Here is an 18,447-nt window from a genome sequence, read left to right on the forward strand (position 1 = left end):
ATGTAATCTCTCTTTTTCCAGAAGACATCAAGAGGAGCTGAGGTTTAGTGTGTTGCTTCCAGCTGTTTGTAGGGATTTTTCCTCTGAGTTAAATAATTACCAGCAGCAGGATCTATGTGAGCTTCTCCAAAATAAGATAGTTGCATGCATGAAATAACAGCATCAATAACTTCATAAAATTATCTCTGACATCCAAACAAAATTCTTCACATTTTACATGTTAGATGTCACACAAAGTTTATAAGCTTCTGATAAATAATTTGTTACACAGCAGTTGTTCTCTGCTTAAGTCCTTGAGCTCCATCACAGCTGTTGGTATATTTTCATTTTGCAGTTGGTAAAGTTGTAGTTAGATTATCATCACACACAGAAGTTTAAATAACTAGTGAAATCATACAGACACTAAGCTATTACTATTAGTTAATTTTAATCTTGTGTTTATTATTGCATTATTATGTCTTATACACTACCAGTCAAAAGTTTGGACACACCTTCTCATTCAGTGCTTTTTATTTATTTGTATCATTTTCTACATTCTACATTTATTTATTTGTATTATTTTCTACATTGTAGATTCATACTGAAGATTAACACTTTTTTGCTTACAAGATAATTCCATATGTATTTTTTTTAATAGTTTTGATTTCTTATTAATCTACAATGCGTAAAATAATTACATAAAAACCACTGAATGAGAACATGTGTCCAAACTTTTGACTGGTAGTGTACAATGCATGTACTGTCCAATTCTGTGTGAATGTTGAATATGATGCATGTGCTGCAGCTCTCTCCATCACTGTGGTTGGTCTGAATGAAGCCACAAGAAACATTAATAGAAACGTGACCTAAATGAGAAAATGCGGTTAGTTTAATAGACTCATGAAGCAGCAATGCTGCGTCTGGAAAGGGCTTAAGTGTTATATTAGGGGAGAACGTGCACAAATGAGCAATTAAATGTTTAAAATAACAATCTGAAGACTCCAGCAGCCGCATGATAACTTTGAACACTGGAGGCTTTTTTTAAAACTGAAGAAGACTTCTGGATTTGCCCTCCAGTGATTACAGTAACTGTAAATGAAAAGCTCCAGCTTGTTATTTAATACTGTTAAAAAAACGAGTGAATAAAAATATCCCTTTGTGCAATATAAGTGGCAAGTAAAAAAAAAAAAAAAATCAGTGTTTGACTTTGCATGCTTTCTGTATTTCTTTGTGGTTCTGTTTGCAGTGGGTGTGGTCTAAAACTGGATCAGCAGTGTAAAGGACTTAAATTCATTAGGGTCAAAACGTGTGGAATTTTATTTTGAAATGTACTTCTTGTGTTTTATGTTGTCATTTCCTGTTATAAAGGAAGTTTATTGTGAAAGGTCACTTAGCGCGCGCAGCGAGCTACAAAAGTAAACGGTACACGGTAATGACGGTAAGAAGCACAGAGAGAGTAACGAGTGATAAAAAAAAAAGGCAACGATAAATGGGAGAGTAAGGTGTAACAAGTTATTTAGCTCCAGTTGAAAGTGGCAACAAGTTACGGTAATTAAATATTCTCAAGGTTATACTTTAAAGGAAATACGGTGGTACTTTTGAAGCCAGCTAGTGTGACATTTCTGTGTTTTATTTCCGGTGTCGTGCCAAAGTAGTTACCCCCGTCAGAAAGTGTATCCCCTGCCGCGGGAGCGCGCATGCATTCGGAAGTGTGGAGCTATAATTCTGTGTTTAGATATCAGCGTAGTTTATGAATAAAACTAAATGTGGATTGTTACGATCACGCTTTGATTGTCAAACATGTTTGGTAATTTAGCACATGACAGTTCAACCTAAATAAATGCTTTTGCTATACATCGCGTGTTGCCTAATTAATAATATTGATAGCGCTGCCTAATAATGTCTTTTCCTTCTCCTTTTTGTAATAAAGTGTAAGCGATCACCCTACTGACTAAACGTAGGCTCAATAGTCTTTGGGTGGGTACTAGATTCAAACGCGCTATAATTCACTCTTTAGATCAATCTGTCCAACTTCTGATACAGTAAAATCAACACCACTGTGAGCATTTTAACACACTGCATTTGCTGCAGCACTGCCAGCAATAGTTGTTGCTGTAACTCACTTTCCACAGGCTTAGCAACACCTGTGAATTAGGACTAATTTCATTAATCACAGCTAAAGTTATAAGGGAGTACAAATTATTTCAGCCTCATTCGCTGGACCTGCCAGAAAATGTACCCCCCTCTATATTCTTCAGGTGATGTACTAACATCATGTGGTTTATTCTGCAGACATTTGTGGTCATGCACAACAAAACTTGTGAATTAGGACTAATTTCATTAATCACAGCTAAAGTTATAGGGGGGTACAAATTATTTCAGCCTCATTCGCTGGACCTGCCAGAAAATGTACCCCCCCTCTATATTCTTCAGGTGATGTACTAACATCACGTGGTTTATTCTGCAGACATTTGTGGTCATGCACAACAAAACTTGTGAATTAGGACTAATTTCATTAATCACAGCTAAAGTTATAAGGGGGTACAAATTATTTCAGCCTCATTCGCTGGACCTGCCAGAAAATGTACCCCCCCTCTATATTCTTCAGGTGATGTACTAGCATCATGTGGTTTATTCTGCAGACATTTGTGGTCATGCACAACAAAACTTGTGAATTAGGACTAATTTCATTAATGACAGCTAAAGTTATAAGGGGGTACACATTGTTTCAGCCTGCTTTTTTCTTACTGCAAAATTTGTTTTACAAAATGCTCAACTTATAAAACTATTTTTAAAAAAGTAAGTACTGTTACATAAAAAAGATGCATCTTGCAGAAAAAAGGAAATACACTTTAATACTATACAGTTAAAACAACGTCTCTTAAAAGTACTCAGCTTACCAATAACTTATATAAATAACTACACAATCACCATTTGTTTTTACGAAAAAAGCATATCCAGTTGAAGATAAATAACAAAAATAACAAACACAACTAACATACTGGTCCAACTATTTAACAATTACAACTCTAGATACTATTCATCCAGCTAAGGACTTTAACAAGCAAGACAAACAAAATCCTCTTCTGCTGGTGGGCCTTGAACACACATTTGGTGGAACCACCGCAAACAAACATCACACTGAATCTGAAAGACATAGAATCCAGGTTTTAAAAAAGATGTCTTTCAAGAAGCTGTACATTGTTATTGTTGTGTTATTGTTACAATCAATTCAACAAATATTACTTCAAGTGGAGCGAAGGCAGAAATAAAACAATAGTCCTAGGTAGAACAGAAGAATCTAACATAAGCATTAAAGACAATTCCCATTATCAAAAGAGTATTCCATTTCAGATTTAGAGTTGACTGTTACTGAATAGCTCAAGTTACCCAGTTCACATCGGACTCATGTTCCTGTTCCCCACAAAAGTGGCATCTGTCTGTCAGGTCATCTGTGAAAAAAAAGAGGACAGAAAAAATAAGAGCATGTGTGATATTGTCATGCATCAAAATTTGCTTAATATTTAGGTAACGTGAGAGTATTTACTATGATACAGTTGTAACATTTTTACAGGATTTTTATGGACAAGTCTATGAAATACCAAAATATCTCCTACCAGTTTCCAGGAGAAGAGTAACAGCAATTTCTAGCCTGTGTCTGTTTATGGCCTCTTTCGTGGCAGGAAAACTGGTGTCTTCCTTTTGCAACAGACATTCTGCAAACTGAAAAAGGCATTTTAACATAACCTTAAGCTATCCCTCTTAGTAATTATGAGCTTATATGTCACCATATAGAGATATTAATCTGCTGTAACTTAATAACTTCTGAGTTTTAGATATCTCAATAAAGCGTAATATTATTTGTCTTGGGGGAAAAAAACAGGACAGTCGTGTTACAATACAGAAATTTGAGGATGATGACATTACTCTGCAAAGCAAACATACCTTCAGTGCAAAGACTCCACACGATGTACTGTCAGATTGTTGTGTGTGTTGTACAGTACCGCATGTCCACCTTGAAAAGTTGCAGCCTTTTTTTCGCATGAAAGCCCTACAGAAATAAAAGATTAATTTCTAAATTGATATTACATAAATGTGTGCCAATTTGTAGCGATAGTTGACATGCCTATTACCACGCTTTTAAAACAAGTATCCTCACCTTGTTGTGTTCAAACATTTTTTAATTGCTTCCTTCGACTCCCCCAGCGAATCCAAGTACAAGGATTTTTTTTTCTTGTGGGTAGATGACCTACAAATAGTTTTCCCATGAAAAAAAATTAATGAGACATTATTTCTTCGCCTACTCTATTTTATACCAAGCACTGCATTAGTATGTTTACTCTTTTTATATTATGTTTTATTTATAATTTTTTTTACCACAAGTGTCCAGTGATGATGCTCATTTACAATTCCCAGAATAATGTCGTACTCCAGGGGTTTAATCTAAAATTGAATGGAATAATAAAATGGAATAATTTGATACAAATATGAATTGCACATTAAAAATCTATTAGAAATGTGGATTCCTACAACTAAACAGTTTCAAGCACAGTATCTCTTGACATATGTGAAATAAAGATTTACAATAGATGTATTTGGAATCTTGAAAGCATTAGCTTTCCATTTAGCTTTGACATTTGAAATATATTGAAATCTTAGGGAAAATCCATAACATTCATAATACCAATGCTTACCTTGAGTCTCTGAGTCCTTTTTTGCCACATTGCAGTCATAGCAAATGAATCAATGAATGCTGCTTTTGCAGGATTCTGGCGATTGTGTTCACGCACTATGACTGCCAAATATGCATTGATTACCTGTAAGAAAAATTAAGCCACATAAGATAGTATTTTTTTTTTAACATAAAAATACATTGACTGTTTTAAAGCTGACTTGTAAAGCTGTAAAACCTATCTATATAGCAAATAATAAAGTTTAATATTGTACCTCGCTTTCCAACTCCATGTCGGGACCAACTCTGTGAATGTCCCAGTAATATAATTTGTATGCTCCTATTTTGGAGAGGAGGACATGGACTTCTTTTCCTGCCCAAGCGTCCTTAACATCTATCAAAATAAGAAAAGAAGAAAATTATAAAGAAAATTAAATGAGGGGAAAGAAGCAAGTGATATATATTTTGCTATCTTTGCTACCTACCCACCCACACACACACACACACACACACACCCAAAGACATGAAGAAAGACATAGCGACAGGGAGGAAACAGAGACAGAGAGAGGACATGCGCACAGAAAATCTTACATTTCTCTGCAAGAGTTTGAGTATATGTTGGTGTTTCTGCTGCTGGCTGTAATGGTGGTATGGAATTTGGGTGGACTATGGTTGCTGGGACAGCTGCTGGGGCTGTAGCTGCTGGGGCTGTAGTGGCTGGGGTTGTAGCTGCTGGGGCTGTAGTTGCTGGGGCTGTAGTTGCTGGGGCTGTAGCTGCTGGGGCTGTAGTTGCTGGGGCTGTAGCTGCTGGGGCTGTAGTTGCTGGGGCTGTAGTTGCTGGGGCTGTAGCTGCTGGGGCTGTAGCTGCTGGGGCTGTAGTTGCTGGGGCTGTAGTTGCTGGGGCTGTAGCTGCTGGGGCTGTAGTTGCTGGGGCTGTAGCTGCTGGGGCTGTAGCTGCTGGGGCTGTAGTTGCCGGGGCTGTAGCTGCTGGGGCTGTTGGTTTTAATGGGGATGATGATGCCTGTTGTACCACTGATGCCGTTTTTTTTTGTCACACTCCGGTGTGGCACTCTGGCTGTGTCCTCAACGGTCAACTTTAGTTGGTCCATGTTGACTTTGCAGAAAACTGTCCCTTTGTCATCTTGGAGATCGACACTTTTGTCGGTTATCGCCACAATAGTATAAGGGCCCAAAAAGTTGTTTTCCAATTTGCCCCCCTTTCTCTGTTGGCTCCTGATATTCTGTCTCCAAACTCTGTCCCCAACTTTGAAGTTTGATGGTTTGGCTTTTGACTTGACTTTTCCCTTTGTTTTTTCATGTCCCTTGTTGAGATTGTCTCTGACCAGCTCCAAGAGGTCCTGTTGCTGCCGAATGTCCTGTGACAAATCCTCCTGTCCCACTATGTCCTCCACAGAGTTGTCAACCTTTGAAGAACAAGAGATTGTTTGATGTTTGAATCAAAATCTTTTTAGGGTTATATAGCCTACCACAGATCACCACTAAATTTCCTCTGTATGTGCAATGTTTGTAGATTAATATAATAATCCTTGGACAATTGTCATCTAGATATATAAATCTTGGAAGCTGATAGGAAGACAGCGTACCATAATGCATTCACATCAGTCTGATCTGACAGTGTGTACAGAGTGTGAGAGAGAGAAAGACAGGTTAACAAATGGACAAATACAGATTGATTATGTACTTAGACTGACATAGAGACAGATAGGTAGATATATAAACCATAAACCAACCATATAGTGTTCTGGGACTTGTGAAGGGTAACGAGCCTCTCTACCAAACATCAAGAAGTATGGGGAGTATTTGGTGGTCATCTGTTTCTTGGTTCTCAGACCAAACATCACTGCATCCAGATAATCATCCCATGTATCTGGATGTTCACCGACCACTTTGCTCAGGGCTCTGAGAAAATAGGTGATTTTAAAGCACTGATATTCATCACCGTAACAAAAACATGAAACTGACTTTGACTTTGTAATAATATTTCTCCATGTGGCTTGGAAAGCCACACCCTAAAACATGTATACAGACATAATTTAAGTAACAGAGTTTAAAATGTTACAGTTTAATTTAACAGACACTCAAAGTGACATGGATCTGGAATTTACACAACACAAGCAAGGATCATATCAGAAGAGAACAACACAATGTGCCATAAAGCTTTGAGTGTAAGTTACACAGCATGCTATTGTCAACAGAAAATGCACAGAGGCAAATTTAGAGTTATCAATTTATGACTATAACGAAGAACTCACCTCTGGATTGTGCCATTCATTTTTTCTACCAACCCATTTGTTTGAGGGTGATAGGGAGAGCAGAGGCTTCTCTTGATGTGAAGGATTTCACACACTTTAGAGTTGATCTACAAGCATAAGTTTTTGTTGACATTTTTGATATGACATTAATAACAACATCCTGTCAAAAAATCAGTTCATACATACGGCTATGCTACAGAAACAGAATGAATCAGCAACAAAATGAGGGGTTACCTGAATCAAAAAATAATAGTTAAAATTATTGGTGACTAATATTTAAGAAAGACAAATTCTGCCAAGCATTTAAATACTTACAGCATTGACAAATTCTTTCCCCTGGTCTGTTAAAATTCTTTTGGGCGATTCAAACTGATGGACAAACTTGATGATGCATTGTGCCACTTCCTTGGCTGTCTTTGATTTCAGGGGGTAAGCCTGTGGCCATTTTCGTGAAATAATCGATCATCACACAGATGTATTGATGTCCATTGTTTGTCTCAGTCAGTTTGCCTATTAGATCCATCCCCACCAATTCAAATGGCTGGTAAACCTTTCGTAGCAAAAGATTGTCAAGTTATAGTTTTATTCAACAAATTGCAATAATGTATACTGCTTTTATGTTGATATAGAATAACATTCAACACTAACTACTTGTGATACAAAAAATGCACTCTGTCTTTTTTCTACTGAGAAAAATATTTCTATAGTTTCTATGGATTTAAAAATATTTGTGCCTTCTTTGGCTGAACTCACCTTGATAGGAATGAATTCTGTGGGCTTTTTAATAGAGTCACTGCTTGCCTGGCACACTGTACACTGGGAAACCTTATGATGACATATTATGCATGAGTAGCGCTTTTTAAATAAGCACATGTACACTTAATACCATGATGATTTTTTTTTTTATTATCATGGAATTTGAGCAAAATAAAAAAAGAATTTAGGAGAAACCGTTTTTCCATGAACCTATTCCATAGTAATTACATGTGGTTTCAATTTAGGGGTGACTTACCCACTTGCTGATATCCACTGACATCCCTGGCCAATAAAACCTTTTTGAGATAGCATCTCTTGTTTTTGTCTGGCCACAGTGTGCCCCAGTGGGACTTGCATGAAAATCGACAAAGATTTCATTGGCCTCATTAGCTCCACAGACCACTTTGGTTTTCAGGGCTTTTGCAGTACCCTTGTGTCGCCAATAATAAAGCTCCCGTCCTAAATAATGAGAAGAAAAGCAGCAGTATTTCAGAAATTGATACTCTTAAGTGCATGATACATACTGGATGGTATGCGTTATTATATGATACGGTTTCAGATAATGCTTGAAAAAACGCCTTAATGTTAGTCTTACTGCGGAGATTACATAGGTTTTATCTTGCAAAACAAACCATTAGATTTAAATATTATTTGTAAAATATTATGAGACATAGTCACTTCTCAATAAATCATGACATACTAAAACTGCGTCAGATATGATTTTAGACTATTTTATTTTTTACATGTTTATTCTGTCACATTAGCGAAATGGTTATAACGTCATTGGCCTTACCTTCAATCTCATACAGATGAGCCTTTCGTCGAAGTAATAATTTCTCCGTCTTCGTGAAGTTTGGAGGATACTCTTTTTTAACTTTATATTGAACAATGTCTTTGTAATCCGTAGGATTCATTGCTAACTTTTTTTACTTGTCAAAGTCAAGGTTGATAATGCCGATGATGCTGATCCTCGACCTGCTCCAAAATGGTGAAGGCTAACCTTGTGTAATTTGCATAATTGATTGAAGGAATCACGTGTACTACACATGACTGCACCTGAGAAACTTTTCATTACAGTGGAGGGATACATTTTCTGGCAGGCGCAATGCATGAGGCTGAAATAATTTGTACCCCCCCTATAACTTTAGCTGTGATTAATGAAATTAGTCCTAATTCACAAGTTTTGTTGTGCATGACCACAAATGTCTGCAGAATAAACCACATGATGCTAGTACATCACCTGAAGAATATAGAGGGGGGGTACATTTTCTGGCAGGTCCAGCGAATGAGGCTGAAATAATTTGTACCCCCTTATAACTTTAGCTGTGATTAATGAAATTAGTCCTAATTCACAAGTTTTGTTGTGCATGACCACAAATGTCTGCAGAATAAACCACGTGATGTTAGTACATCACCTGAAGAATATAGAGGGGGGGTACATTTTCTGGCAGGTCCAGCGAATGAGGCTGAAATAATTTGTACTCCCTTATAACTTTAGCTGTGATTAATGAAATTAGTCCTAATTCACAGGTGTTGCTAAGCCTGTGGAAAGTGAGTTACAGCAACAACTGTTGCTGGCAGTGCTGCAGCAAATGCAGTGTGTTAAAATGCTCACAGTGGTGTTGATTTTACTGTATCAGAAGTTGGACAGATTGATCTAAAGAGTGAATTATAGCGCGTTTGAATCTAGTACCCACCCAAAGACTATTGAGCCTACGTTTAGTCAGTAGGGTGATCGCTTACACTTTATTACAAAAAGGAGAAGGAAAAGACATTATTAGGCAGCGCTATCAATATTATTAATTAGGCAACACGCGATGTATAGCAAAAGCATTTATTTAGGTTGAACTGTCATGTGCTAAATTACCAAACATGTTTGACAATCAAAGCGTGATCGTAACAATCCACATTTAGTTTTATTCATAAACTACGCTGATATCTAAACACAGAATTATAGCTCCACACTTCCGAATGCATGCGCGCTCCCGCGGCAGGGGATACACTTTCTGACGGGGGTAACTACTTTGGCACAACACCTGTTTAGCTCTTACGTTGGGTCCTATGTTGAGCTACGTTGGTCTAAGTTGGACTTGCAAACTGCAGCCTGGTTTATGACATGTAATAAAAGACGTTTGATCATCAGTCCTGGCTTTCACTAATTTCGACTGGTACGCTACAAGCAGTATCATGGAAGACTACTTTTCTTCATAAATGCCAAAAGACCCTTATTAAATATGCTGTTTACAAGAGTGGTGGTACTGCTGATGATTACTTGAAGTGGGGTAGTGTCTCAATAAAACAGATGTACGGTGTTTGTCTGACGGCGACAGTCCTAAAAATGCCTTTAATCAGACCGAATCATAACACGTCTCAGCTACTGCCACAACTTGTTCATCTGCCTCGGCCAGTCTGTAGTCGTCCAAGCCATCTACAGCTCTGCCACAGTTAGTTTTAAAAATGTTATGGTTCATTTAAAAGTCTTTACCTGTCCAGGTCCCTTATGTACCTAAGAGTTTTTACATCCCTCCTCGCTTCAGGATGATTCGAGGTCTGGGCTGAAAGCCGGAGGTGATCATCCAGGTTGATTCATTTGGTGTGTTCAGTGGATGTCCACAATGGAGACTAAATGCTTTAGATCTACACTATAAAAACACAGGCTGAATGTGTGGGATGTCTTTAAAATGTAGACTATATATCTGATGTTATATTTGTCGTTGTGTGTAGGGTATCGTCTATCAGACCAGTTCTACGGCACTCTGATAGATAAGTTTGACCGCCAGAGGAAGGGACAGGTGGCCTTTGATGACTTCATCCAATGCTGTATTGTACTACAGGTAACACTGAATTCTAACAAGCTGGATATACTGTAGTAGAATTAATCATTTTCTTCCCAGCTGTATGCACATACATGCATATATATGATGCCCTTGAGTTTAGTACTAGCATCACAACAAGGCTACTCATGTATTCATAAGATTCAAAGAGGAGTTTTAATTATGCATATTTAAGAACACATTAGTCTTCCCTTTCTAGATGAATGTCTAACGAGAGTTCCACTTGAGCCAGTTTGTTCGTTCTCAGTAATTTCATACATTTAGGAGGAGGCAGCCGAATGTAAATGAAGCATGAAGAAGTTTGAGATAGTAATATACCAGGAGCTTCAGTTTTTTTTCTGAGCTAGATTTGAATTAATGGACTCATGTTGATTAATATGCATCTTCCGAAATGTAGAGTACAACAATTCAACAATGACAATGTAAGCAATTGCACTAGTCAGTGATTAAGTGTTCAGTTTGTTCACATTGAAGCCTTTACAATATGTTTTTTTGCTGTTGTTGTGCTTTAATTCACTACTTTCTGTTCTTTCTGCAGAGGTTGACTGACGTTTTCAGGCGGTATGATACAGACCAGGATGGCTGGATCCAGGTTTCATATGAACAATATCTTTCCATGGTCTTCAATATAGTATAACACACACGGATCATCACAGAAGAGCACAACTGGACATAACTGTGCCAAAGCTACCGGCACCTCCCGGATGTCTGCCATGGTGGACACTACAAGATTTTTTTAAAACCTAATTGTTAGCCCTACTTGGGCTGTTTCCCATAAATTTATAAAATTAATACTAGAAACCTTTGAGGAACCTTAAGTTATTTTGAGGTTGTAATATTACCCAGATGATAGTATTTATCTGGAAATTGAATGCTTGAAAAAAAAAAAAAAAAAGTCTTGTAGTGTTTCGTTTGTTGACCAATCTGAACAATGTCTGTGTTGGGGACTCTGGGTTGGGGAATATCATAGACACATCTGTCTTTCTGTCCGTCAGTCTGTCTGTTAATGTCGACAACATTTTTAATGTCTTAACTTTAATTGATACAATTAAAAAAAAAAAAAAAAAAAAAAGATTCTCCGTTGAGAGTGAAACGATGCATTATAAATATGATTTGCATGCTTTTCAGGGAAATTTAGCCCCATGTTCAAGCATGCTTTCCCTTTCCCTTGACTTTTCCTCAGCCCTATTTTGCTCAAAGCCATGTTTACAAAAACTGTGAAAGCAGACGATGTTCTGCTTTGGGATTCACTGACATGCCAGCTTACATGCCATATTTGTACAAACTTATTTTTAACGGCAAATCTTATGTTAGAACATTTAATTTTTGGTAGAGGGTCAGCTAATGCTTTTAGTATGGCTTATTTTTTGTGCATGATGCCTTAAAATGTGTAAAACAAAAATAACACACGAGAAATCTTTTATTAAAAAAAAATAGAACATCTGATTTGGGGTTTGCTCATTATTTACGGCACAGCAATGCATTTGCTTTCATTGCAGAGGGAAAGTGTGGATTTAAAAAGGCTCAATTTCGCCCTCTGCTGTGGGTTTGAAGTTTTTACCACTGCAATGCACCAAGTGTGGGTCCAGAACGGTTGCTTTTGTTTCAGTTTCTGTCAGGGAGCGTATAAATGTTACACCTTGATAGGAAAGTTGTTTTGAAGTAAGCTAGCTTGTTTCGACTCCGAGCTAAAATCCTAATTTTTGGCTTCCAGACATTTTGGAGTATATATATTTTAAAAATATAATAATTACCGATAATTATTTTCTAAAGTTCGAGCCTGTCTTTTTTTTTCCTGAGAGAGTTAACAATGGCGCTAAGACAGTTTTGCAAGTTGACACCAGTTTTAGGCGCTAACTATCGAAGTAAAACATTCAAACCGCCTGGAAAGACGACTTTGTTGGCAGTAAAATCCTACGGCGCTGCAAATGGAGGCAAGGACACAGGAGTAGGTATGAGTGAAAACATGCAGTAACTTAATAAAGACTATAGGAGGTAGTATATATATATATATATATATATATATATATATATATATATATATATATATATATATATATATATATATATATATATATATATACATATATACATATACATTATTATATATAGTGAGAGACATCTGCTAAGTCAGGCTTCTAAAGCTCTCAAAACAAGCTCAGAAACATTCACACAATTGCACAGTTAAACCTGACTTTGTAAGGTGACTTTTTAAGTCCTTCACAACTTTAATTAATGATTAATCAGATTAGTTTTATCTGCAATATCAAAATGTCTGTTGGGAGACATATTGAGGGGCAACACAAGTACAGACACAATTACCTGAAATGAGGTCAGGGTCATAAGTGAGTCTGTATGCACATTGCCTTGAAAGTGGTAAACTTAAAAAACATCCCTGTCAAGATACAATTTTTTTTTTTTTTTTTTTTTTTTTTTTACTTGCCATATAGTGATGGAAAAAAAGTTTTCAGACACTCCATACCTTTGCATGTATATTGCATTAAGAATCACTCTCAGGTGCACTCTTCAAGTGCAATTTCTATTAGTACAGTCACAGCCATGATAAAAACAAATCCTAAAAGAGCCATTAAATACTTAAAATCGATTGGTTCCACAAAAATAAGAAATTTTAAGTATTGGGTCATTTTGGTAGAATTTAGTTGTGTCAGTTTTTCTTGTAAACAATAAACAAAAAAATATAGAATTTGTATTTGTTTGTGTCTGTCTAATGCAGCCACACCTTTTGAAACACAAGAAAGATTTTTCCACAAATATTTCATGGTAATATTTGAGATTGTGTAAAATTTTAAGGGTGTCTGAAAGCTTTTTTACACCACTGTATGCTGTTATTTCATATGCTTGAAGACCTATCATGAATGAAATAAGTAGTCAACACAGTGGCTGAGTATTTTCACTTTGAAACTGCAGTGTAGTGATTGTTAAAAAAAAAAAAAAAAAAAACAGATTTAGAGGTATGTGTGTGTAGCAAACCGAAAGAACTAATCCTGTGCGAAGCAACACTTTGTGTATTAATACTCTTCCGAATTGGTTTCCAGTTTTAACATGTATGACTTCAATATTCTAACTTGCTATTGTGTAGCGTAGAGTAGTTTTAGCATTTAAGCAGAGTCGTAGGTGGAGAGATAGTGAAGGACTTCACAGATCTGCACATCCTAGTGGAAGCAACAGTGTTGAGTTACATCTAGGCCATTTTAAGGCAAGAATGGAAATTTGTTAATGGAAAAGACTGCTAAATATGTAACTTTAACCCTGTAAAACCCACTGTTGCAGAACTACAACATCAGTTTTATTTTTTTAAAATATTATTTGCTATTGTGTGTATATATATATATATATATATATATATATATATGTATATATATACATATTGTTTATTATATATATATATATACATATATATATATATGGCATGCCGTTTAGGAAATTATATATATATATAAAATTCTGAATATATGGAATGAAAGTCGGAATATATATATAATGAAAGTCGGAATATATATAATGAAAGTCGGAATATATGGAATGAAAGTCGGAATATATGGAATGAAAGTCGGAATATATGGAATGAAAGTCGGAATATATATAATGTTCATACTTTCATTCCATATATTCCGAGTTTCATTCCATATATTCCGACTTTCATTCCATATATTCAGATTTTCATTCAATATATTCAGATTTTCATTCCATATATTCCGAGTTTCATTCCATATATTCCGACTTTCATTCCATATATTCAGATTTTCATTCCATATATTCAGATTTTCATTCCATATATTCAGATTTTCATTCCATATATTCAGAGTTTCATTCCATATATTCAGAGTTTCATTCCATATATTCAGGGTTTCATTCAATATATTCGGATTTTCATTCAATATATTCGGATTTTCATTCCATATATTCCGAGTTTCATTCAATATATTCAGAGTTTCATTCAATATATTCGGATTTTCATTCCATATATTCAGACTTTCATTCCATATATTCAGAGTTTCATTCAATATATTCAAAGTTTCATTCAATATATTCAGAGTTTCATTCAATATATTCCGAGTTTTTACCTACCGAGCCCCGGAAGGGACATGTCGGTATGGCGAAACGACAATGGAGGACACCCACCCGTACGAGAGTTTTATTGAGTTTTATTTTGTAATCAGCCTAAAATACAAAGACATTCAAGCAGTGCGATGCATGAGGAGTCTGCCATGCAGACCAGCGATCCTAATCCTGGTAAGTTTTATTTCTCCAACACCCTGCTGTTAGCCCACTATGAATACACAACTACAGTAGTCCCACATTAATATTATGAAGGCTACACCAGCTAACGTGGTAGGACACAGCATCAGTGATCAGAGGTTGGCGTTGAACTGTTGTTTGCTAACCAGTTAGCCGCCGCTAAGATAACAATTATGAAACAATTCCTTATAAAACCTGAGAAAAGGAGCAGCAGTATTTCCTAACAAGACCTGTATTCAAAACCTCCCACGTTGTTACACAACGACCCATTAATTATATTACTGAACTATATGGTAATCATTGAAATTTCTCTTGAAGAACCAATGAACTGTTTGCTAACATTATCATTAATGTAAGTCTAAAACTAATTCAACTGATCAATTTAACACAATGAAGTAAAGAGTACTGGTAATGTGCAGCTATTTTTATCATTTCAAGGTAAAATGCTGATTGTTCTTGAGGTTTCAGCTTTGCAGATGTGGAAATTCAAAGCATTGATTTCCTTTACTCAGATTTTTTTGGGTGGTTTCCAGTTGTGCCTCAAAGCAAGGCATTTAGCACTGTTGGAAATTATTACAGGTATTTTTGTAACACTTTCTAACATCGTATGGACAAAGCAATAATTAAACAGTTAATGGAGAAAATGGTTTTAAATTACAGATGCTATCATCAACATTTCTTGTTCATTTATTTAGTTGTCGGCCTTGGATGATGAGGTCCAGTTACCAGGACTGTTACTCTGCAGCTCACTGATCCCATCCTGCAGCTCATCCATGTTGTCCTTCTCTCAACAGACCAAATCAAGTAAGATCTGTTTAGACTGTGTGGACAACAACATGATCAATATGTTAACTTTCAGCCCATCCTAAAATCACAAAACAGAACATTTACTTTAACTGTGTTTATGAATATAGAAAATAATTACTAACAAATAATACCTTTTTGGGTGCTTTTATGCAGGAAAAAGGAAGCAGGATGCTACTGTGGATCTGCTCTTCAGATTAGCTCTGCTGTGATTAACAATCTGCCTTCATCGCAGTCACAGCCAACGGGGAAGGCAAGTAATTGTCAGAGATGTTTTGACTCTTAACACTGAACATGTTAGCGTTAGCTTAGTTACTTAGCTTCGACTATGTTTTCATCCATTACATAACAGTTAAACGCAGTAAGTTGATGATAATATCTATGTTCATCTTTACAGATGGTCTTAAGGTTAATTGTGAGGCAGAGGTCAGCTGTTGCCTGGATATCCGTGATCACGCCACTGGTGGGACACAATTGTACTGGATTTCAGCTGAAGGCTGCTGTTCTGTCCAAACGGTCATGAGACACTGACATTTTTATTGTGATATACCCACCACTGTTGTTAGTTTTTGTTTCAATAAATAGTTTGAGATGAGGAAATCGCTATTGCATGCTTCTACTTAACTGCCCTACTTTCATGATTTGGTATTACCATAGCATGAATTTTTTCCATTTTCCATAAATTTCACCCAAAAGTTGAATAACTATTTGTGAGCGGTGTATGTATACACGTCATCTAAGCACACTTTAATAATATATCTGCTGCAGTAGTGCAGTTTATCTATCTTGCTTGGTGTGATATGTTCAAAAGCACCACTAATTATCTGTCAAAATGTGTGTAACAGAAGTGCACTGAACACTGAATAAAGTCTGTAGATTATAGACAAAACACGCATCTTTCATCACAAATTTCTATTTATTCCCCCAAAGTGCAAGAGTAAAAATACAAAACAGGTGAAGTTAAATAACTAAAATGTAAAAGAATTTACAAAAAAGAAGATTTTTTTTTTTTTTTAAAAAGATCAGAAGTAGTGGATAATGCAGTTTATTTCTGTGACAGTCTCTCCAGCACTGACACCGTACGTCCCATCAGTCCAACCAAGGTGTTTGAATTTTCATCCATCCTCTGGATGTTCTGGAGCATAGCAGTGGTCAGGTCTTGGTCTCTGGATGTTCTGGAGCATGGCAGTGGTCAGGTCTTGGTCTCTGGATGTTCTGGAGCATGGCAGTGGTCAGGTCTTGGTCTCTGGATGTTCTGGAGCATGGCAGAGGTCAGGTCTTGGTCTCTGGATGTTCTGGAGCATGGCAGAGGTCAGGTCTTGGTGTCTCCTCAACTGTTCCTCTGACCTCTCCAGATACTGCAGCAGATCCACAGTAGCATCCCGCTTCCTTTTTCCTGCATAAAAGCACCCAAAAAGGTATTAGTTGTTAGTAATTACTTTCTATATTCATAAACACAGTTAAAGTAAATGTTCTGTTTTGTGATTTTAGGATGGGCTGAAAGTTAACATATTGATCATGTTGTTGTCCACACAGTCTAAACAGATCTTACTTGATTTGGTCTGTTGAGAGGAGGACGGCATGGATGAGCTGCAGGATGGGATCAGTGAGCTGCAGAGTAACAGTCCTGGTAACTGGACCTCATCCTCCAAGGCCGACAACTAAATAAATGAATAAGAAATGTTGATGATAGCATCTGTAATTTAAAACCATTTTCTCCATTAACTGTTTAATTATTGCTTTGTCCATACGATGTTAGAAAGTGTTACAAAAATACCTGTAATAATTTCCAACAGTGCTAAATGCCTTGCTTTGAGGCACAACTGAAAACCACCCAAAAAAATCTGAGTAAAGGAAATCAATGCTTTGAATTTCCACATCTGCAAAGCTGAAACCTCAAGAACAATCAGCATTTTACCTTGAAATGATAAAAATAGCTGCACATTACCAGTACTCTTTACTTCATTGTGTTAAATTGATCAGTTGAATTAGTTTTAGACTTACATTAATGATAATGTTAGCAAACAGTTCATTGGTTCTTCAAGAGAAATTTCAATGATTACCATATAGTTCAGTAATATAATTAATGGGTCGTTGTGTAACAACGTGGGAGGTTTTGAATACAGGTCTTGTTAGGAAATACTGCTGCTCCTTTTCTCAGGTTTTATAAGGAATTGTTTCATAATTGTTATCTTAGCGGCGGCTAACTGGTTAGCAAACAACAGTTCAACGCCAACCTCTGATCACTGATGCTGTGTCCTACCACGTTAGCTGGTGTAGTGTTCATAATATTAATGTGGGACTACTGTAGTTGTGTATTCATAGTGGGCTAACAGCAGGGTGTTGGAGAAATAAAACTTACCAGGATCAGGATCGCTGGTCTGCATGGCAGACTCCTCATGCATCGCACTGCTTGAATATCTTTGTATTTTAGGCTGATTACAAAATAAAACTCAATAAAACTCTCGTACGGGTGGGTGTCCTCCATTGTCGTTTCGCCATACCGACATGTCCCTTCCGGGGCTCGGTAGGTAAAAACTCGGAATATATTGAATGAAACTCTGAATATATTGAATGAAACTCTGAATATATTGAATGAAACTCTGAATATATGGAATGAAAGTCTGAATATATGGAATGAAAATCCGAATATATTGAATGAAACTCTGAATATATTGAATGAAACTCGGAATATATGGAATGAAACTCTGAATATATGGAATGAAAATCTGAATATATTGAATGAAAATCTGAATATATTGAATAAAACTCTGAATATATGGAATGAAACTGAATATATTGAATGAAACTCTGAATATATGGAATGAAACTCTGAATATATGGAATGAAACTCTGAATATATTGAATG

The 18,447-nt window shown here is 36.4% G+C and overlaps 3 protein-coding genes across 5 annotated transcripts in view; 2 read left to right on the plus strand and 1 right to left on the minus strand.

The window, feature by feature from the left end:
• Positions 1-11,960, plus strand: part of pdcd6 (programmed cell death 6) — a 31,364-nt gene extending 19,404 nt beyond the window's left edge. For both annotated transcript variants that reach the window (XM_023275445.3, XM_023275446.3), the window contains exons 5-6: positions 10,405-10,514; positions 11,053-11,960. In XM_023275445.3, coding sequence (XP_023131213.1) covers positions 10,405-10,514; positions 11,053-11,151 — 209 coding nt within the window. In that variant the 3' untranslated portion in view covers positions 11,152-11,960. The remainder of the gene's footprint in view (positions 1-10,404; positions 10,515-11,052) is intronic.
• LOC118469573 (lysine-specific demethylase 5B-like) lies at positions 2,809-5,084 on the minus strand. Of its 2 annotated transcripts, XR_008600418.1 has the most exons (8): positions 4,927-5,084; positions 4,674-4,796; positions 4,357-4,422; positions 4,139-4,228; positions 3,925-4,030; positions 3,597-3,702; positions 3,370-3,431; positions 2,809-3,126 (listed from the first exon to the last, which is right to left on the minus strand). XR_008600418.1 is itself a non-coding variant. In XM_055007198.1 (7 exons), exons 2-7 carry the CDS (start codon positions 4,380-4,382, stop codon positions 3,037-3,039), a joined length of 480 nt encoding a protein of 159 aa, XP_054863173.1. In that variant the 5' UTR covers positions 4,383-4,796; positions 4,927-5,082; the 3' UTR covers positions 2,809-3,036. The 2 variants fall into 2 exon arrangements, 1 of the variants encoding a protein (XP_054863173.1); XM_055007198.1 differs by having other exon boundaries at positions 4,357-4,796; positions 4,927-5,082.
• Positions 11,961-12,115: 155 nt separating the features above from the next.
• The window catches only part of zgc:101569 (uncharacterized protein LOC449822 homolog), a 34,157-nt gene continuing 27,825 nt past the window's right edge, over positions 12,116-18,447 (plus strand). Inside the window, exon 1 of the mRNA XM_055007197.1 lies at positions 12,116-12,466. Coding sequence (XP_054863172.1) covers positions 12,325-12,466 — 142 coding nt within the window. The 5' untranslated portion in view covers positions 12,116-12,324. The remainder of the gene's footprint in view (positions 12,467-18,447) is intronic.

The sequence above is a fragment of the Amphiprion ocellaris genome, chromosome 22 (assembly GCF_022539595.1).
Source record: "Amphiprion ocellaris isolate individual 3 ecotype Okinawa chromosome 22, ASM2253959v1, whole genome shotgun sequence".
NCBI lineage: Eukaryota > Metazoa > Chordata > Actinopteri > Pomacentridae > Amphiprion > Amphiprion ocellaris.